The sequence below is a fragment of the Austrofundulus limnaeus genome, unplaced genomic scaffold (assembly GCF_001266775.1).
Source record: "Austrofundulus limnaeus strain Quisiro unplaced genomic scaffold, Austrofundulus_limnaeus-1.0 Scaffold2457, whole genome shotgun sequence".
NCBI lineage: Eukaryota > Metazoa > Chordata > Actinopteri > Cyprinodontiformes > Rivulidae > Austrofundulus > Austrofundulus limnaeus.
The window spans coordinates 11,450-17,394 of record NW_013954859.1 but is presented as its reverse complement, the minus strand read 5'-3'; the positions used below and the strand labels follow the sequence as shown (position 1 = coordinate 17,394).

Genomic DNA, 5,945 nt, shown 5'->3' with positions numbered 1-5,945 from the left:
ACAAACTATCTGTGTATTAGGAATGATGATTAGTACAGTAGCATGGCCTAACTGCGGAGCTGTCTATATAATTTTGTGTAAATGTTAATTTAGTATTCAGTGTGAGTGTCTTCCTTCGTTGTTCTGTTAAGACGGTGCACACTTTCACACATAGCACAGCACTTTTGTGAGGAATCACTGAATCATCGGAACCACGGTGAAAATGCGCACTTCTCTGTCTCCAAGGCGACCGCACTACGTTTCTGCGGATGAAGTCATTTGTTACGCCGGTCGTTGCCACGGCTACAGCCTGGAGAGGGCGCTGCGGAGGCGCGCCTCACGTCGAATGACGCAGAGCGGGGGCGTGCCCGCGATACGCTGCTGCGCAGGGGCTGCTTGTTGTTCCCGCAGAGAGGCGAGAAGATGGCGGCCGTGTCTAGCGGAGGAGCTGCTGGGTCCGCTGCGGCCGCGATTACGCACCCTGCCCGACCGACCCACGCAGGCATGGGCCCCCAGAACCGGGCCCCGCCGCCCTCCGGGATCAGCCACGCCGGTCGCACCAGCACGGCCGGCGGGTGCATCGCCAATCCTGGCCACACTTCTTCGGCCACCAGGCCCCCTCCGGCCCGAGTGGGCCACTACGAAATCGAGCGGACCATCGGCAAGGGGAATTTCGCGGTCGTTAAACTCGCTACACACATCATCACTAAAGCAAAGGTAAGCCAGCCCGTGTCTTAACGTTGGAGGCGAACAATTAGAAGCTGTCACGGGTTTGTTTTAAGCCTTTTTGAACGTGTAAGCCGGGATGACGGCGGGGCCTCCATCATGCTCCGGAGACTCTGCAGCCAGTCCGCTTTGGTGGCACCGCTGCTCGGTGTAGGGTTCCGCTCGACCCGAGACATCACCTTCAGCTGTTCAGCGCCAAAGACGTGTTTATCCGTCTTTGTGTAGACCTTCTGGGTGTTGTACGTGAAGCTGGAAAGGCCTGAGGTGGTTAAGAGAGGCAGAGGACAGAGAGAAGGGTATCGAGCGAAGATGGAAAAAAAGAAGAGGAGAGACGGAACAAGCTAATTAGCTACTTGAAAAGATTTGGATGTTGATGAGACCGATGACAAGAGGCACGAGCCACACGAGTGTTATGAAAGAACCTCGAGTTGACAAAAACTTTAAAAGTTGATAACTATCTTTATTAAAACCACCTTCATCCAACTTAACAAAGCCGAATAGTTTTATTTCAGCCTCTTATATAAATCATCTCACTGCTACTTTTCATTCGCTGTTCCACGTTTTGTTTGTTAGTTTTCTTTTCTTTTTTAAATGGAAAATCGCAACCGGCTTGTTAGAGTTTCACTTTAGCGCTGGTTTTGTGACGTTTTAGCTTTCTCTCGTGAGAGATGACATTTTTAAGCGGGTCTCCTCCACGACGAGAAGACACGATGGCGAAATTAGTGGTTTCCAAAATGCCACCACACGTTTTCACTGTACGTAGGTGCTCTTTGCATAGAGTTAGCGCCAGTTAGCGCTATACGCAGTAGTCGGCACAGTGACCGTAGTGTTGTAAACAAATGATAACCATGCAAAGCAAAAAACACTCTTCAGGAGTCTGCCAATAAGACTGGCTTCAAACCAGTGCTGTGCTTTTTTCATCGGGGCTGCTGCTGTTGCAGAATGTGATAAATTAGGGTTTCAAAAGAGGGGTCCCAAGGCTTTATTTGCTCAGAAGAAGTGCTGTTTGATTTGGGTAACTAAAAATAAAATATATTTTGCTGTAAATTTTGTGGAAATACAGTACAAGTTCTCTGACAATAGGACTCATGATCCTTGTGTTTACATCCCTAATAATGAACGTCCAAGTTAGACACTGGGTCGATTGGATTAACCCAAGCTCTTGAGGGCTTTTAACCCTACGTGCTCACTGCCGTGAATGAAATAAAACGTAGCAAAAGCTTTTCATGGGTGGTAATGGTTTTAAAGAGTTTATCCCGAGTGTTTTCCAGATATATCGCAGGGGTAGACATTAGGATATTTTTGAGGTTGCCCAGCAGACAACCTGTTGACAAGACCTGGCTGTCCGCAAAACGTTTTCTTTTTGTCCAAAAGAATCTCAAGAAAAATGTAATGTAACAAGTTTATTGTTCTGTAGATGAAGTTTATAATTGTTCTCAGTCAGCCAGGTTGACAGGAGCTGCGTGAATAAAACTTCCTCATTCTCTTTTTTAAAATAGAGTTCAACATTCATTAGCTTCTTTCTGCCATAGGTCAAATATTTTCACTTAAATAGGAGTATCCTGTGTACATGAACTTATTAAAAGTTACAGTTTAGTGTTCTGTTTGGTTTTACCAAGTTTTTTCTCCCTTTCATTTTTATAAATGATCGACACCCACGGCAGAGAACTTTAATCAAGTTCTCTTTTTCTTGGTTGTCCACCGGACAACCAGGAGACAGGATCTGGTTGTCCGAAACAAAAATAGGTTGTCTCGGACAACCTAAACAATTGTTATGTCTACCACTGTCTTGGGTAGATGCTCAATGTAAACAAACAAATCTGCCAAAAGCTCTAGTGGTAGCTTGAGTCAAGTGATTGACCTGCATTGGACTGGTCTTTGTAGGTAAACAAATATGGTGGAAGTGGGTGAGACGTAGAGTCGAAGGGAATACGTTTAGATCAGTGGTTCCCAAACTTTTTGTCTTCTGACCCACAAACTATCCATGGCAAAAACTTGTGACTCCAAATATTACTGGTCTGAGTACATGAACTTTGTTAATAACCCTAAAAACACAGGCTTTTTGACAATCCAAACAGCTTATGCACAAATATAAATACTTATTTATACTTATTTTGTATTTTTGTAATAATTAAAGGTAAAATATTACATCTGCAATTATTTTATTACCCTTTAAATTGATTTCTGGAGATTATCCAAGGTGCTTCATGACCCATAACTGGGTCCCAAGCCCAACTTTGGGAACCAAAGGGCAATGGTTCCCAAACTTTTCAGCTTTTGACCCACAAAGTAACAGCAGCAGAGACCTGTGCCCCCAACTATTTTTGGATGATAGACATTTGTATCAGGTCAACAAAACATGGGCATAGTAACAACATTTTTTATACTACATTTATCCATTTTAAATACACTAACCTCACTCCTTTGTAACAACTAAGTCAAAAATGTAATTAATGCAGAAAATCTTTTCAGGTCCCCAACTTGAAGTTTCGGGACCCCACTTTGGGTCCTGACCCCAACTTTGGGAAACACTGGTTTAGATGGACACAGGAGAAAGAGAAGAGAGAACAAGTGAAGACAGCGGTCAAGAATAAATATTGGGACTCAAGCAGGACGGCAGAGCGTCATAAAGACAGAGCTCAGCGTTGAAACACATGTGGCTTTTGGAAAACTACTTCTAGACGGGTACGTTTTAGAGTTGGGCATAATCGAATCGTGTGCAATTAATCGTCAGAAAAACAATCGATTACTTTTTGGCACTTGACGATTAATACGATTAATGCCACCATCAGTGTGCTCGGTGCTCCTCTTCACTTCAAATATGACGTTAAAAAGAAAAAGTTCTGTAATTTATTTATCTGTCAACACAATTTAAAAATTGATATAAAGCCTGAAGTCTGTAATTTTGACACAATTTGGAACAGATTTTTGTAAATCTTTCCCACTAAATTGGTCATTTGACTAGGGCATGCAGTTGTCCAGGGCCTCCAGGGGATTAATAGTCAAATTAATCGTTATCAGCTAAATACCACAATTAATCGTGATTAATTTTTTTGCTGATATTGCCCAACCCTAGTAAGTTTAGAATTTCTACCTAACTTATCCTTTTAAATTACCCAGAAAATCTATGCGTTGATTGTATCAAAAATAAATAAATGTCTGACCTCTCCATCCCAGGTGGCTTTTTATGTGGACATCACTGCTGTTCAATATTTTGGCGGATTATGTATGTAAACAAATCACATGGTAAGTGGTAGACATCCACAAATGAACCATCAACAGAAGAAAAACGGGTGGATTTAAATTTTTACTGGCCCTCGTGGCGTTTCAACGAGTGCCTTTAATTTAGGATGGCATAAATAAAGGTGCGTCAGTGCTGCTGCCACTGTTTCCTTGTTGACACACAGATGAGAAGACGCGTCGTTTTGGATATTTTCCTCGACGTAGCCGAGAACCTTCTGCTTTGTTTCACAAGGCTTAAGTAAACATGGATCGCTGAGCTGTGAAGTGGTTTAAAATAAGGAGGAACTTATGTTACTTTAGAGACTTGAGCTGTATTGATATAGCTACAGTGATTTTAAAAAGAAGTAGGTGTGCTGGAGTGGGTCGCAGTTTGTTGTAGGAGCAACATAAAGGCAATGGAAGTGTGTGCCTGCCTGGTTGTGTGTTGCCTCATGTCTCAGAGACATCCAGAGAACAAAATGACACTTGCAGAATGAAAGGGGGGTCCTTGTTTGTTGACGGCTGCCACAGACGAACCCAGTCAGCTCATGATTTACATGAACACGCACAGGGGTTTCAGCATCCCCCGTTGCTCGTGAATATCAAAAGAATCAGAGTGTGCTTTTACATGCCTGTGGATATCATGAATATGGATATGATGATCAGTCATGAGATGAGATGGAGCCTTTATTTTAAGGGCCTGGGTTGTATAAACGCTGACTGGACAGAAATAGCCCAGCAGCTCTCTGCGCTCCTAGATGGAGGTGGATCGTATCCTGCAGTGCAGTCACGCTGAAGACGACCTGGGATTTGTGCCTGATGGCTTAGAAGCTGACAGTGGCACAGTCCTTCCCTGAACCTCATTATCGCCTGTCTGTCTGTTTGTAGCGTTAGCAAAAATATCTCACGAGCCAATAGATTGAATTTAATGAAACTCTCAGCTATTAACAGGTAACTCCATTTAAAATGGCTACACTGGCTAACCAGCCTCTTCCAAACACTCAAATGGCTATATTTCGACCAGTTTTAGAGCTGCCGAGCTAAAATATGGTGTGCTAGTAGCCGACATTCATCCCCAACACGTGTTGTTCATTAATGATCACACAAGTTTTGTTTTTTTTTTTTTTACTTTGCCAGTAACTATTACGGTCTACTCTGCCTGTCTAGTTAAAAAACCAATGAACCACTTGATGGATCCGAATAACACTATTATAAAGTAATAGTTGCTTGTACATTTACAACTGAATAACTTTTGGTATTAACCCCATGTAACACCACAGTTTATCAACATCTTCAACACAAAAGGGGCTTAACTGAGTTTGTTTATTTATTGTATATTCTGAGGTCCAAGAGAATACATAAGATCTTACAATATCCCATGAGATCACACATTACATTATTTACAAGGTTTGATCTAAATGGCTGTATACCTCCATCCCCTCTCATTTCAGTTTAAAACCTTGCCATAAAAGGTGTTTTTGGGCATTCCTAAAAGGAAAGCGAGATGTTTAATTTTGTTTCTGTTTTTATTAAATCCAAGTAGTTGTTTCTTTTAATTTGACACAATATCATTTGAATGGTTTCAGATGACATAACACATCTTGTATGTCAGATCAGTACCACGATGCACCTGGAGATCGGAATAGGAAACTGTGATCTCATTTTAAGAGAAGTTCTTGAAGTGAAGTCAGGACAAGAGATTTATTCTGTCCCAGCAGATGAAGCAGTGTCTGTACACAGTCTGACTGAAACGTAAAACTTTAATGTTCAGGTGATTTATAAATGCTACTGCTAGCCGTGACTTTTACACAAGGCTGCATGTTTTTAATAAGGCACTGTAAGTTGCTGTACAAGTTACCAGGGGTGCACCAAAAAAATCGTTTTAAATTGGAATCGTTATTCACATACAAAGATTCAGAATCCATTTAAAATGTCCCAAAATCTATCTATCTGTCTGTCTGTCTGTCTGTCTGTCTGTCTGTCTGTCTGTCTGTCTGTCTGTCTGTCTGTCTGTCTGT

The 5,945-nt window shown here is 42.1% G+C and overlaps 1 protein-coding gene across 2 annotated transcripts in view; it reads left to right on the top strand.

Moving 5' to 3' along the window:
- Positions 1–296: 296 nt before the first annotated feature.
- The window catches only part of LOC106511024 (serine/threonine-protein kinase SIK3 homolog), a gene marked incomplete at its 3' end in the record, with an annotated part of 16,613 nt that continues 10,964 nt past the window's right edge, over positions 297–5,945 (top strand). For both annotated transcript variants that reach the window (XM_013999761.1, XM_013999760.1), the window contains 1 exon segment: positions 297–696. In XM_013999761.1, coding sequence (XP_013855215.1) covers positions 403–696 — 294 coding nt within the window.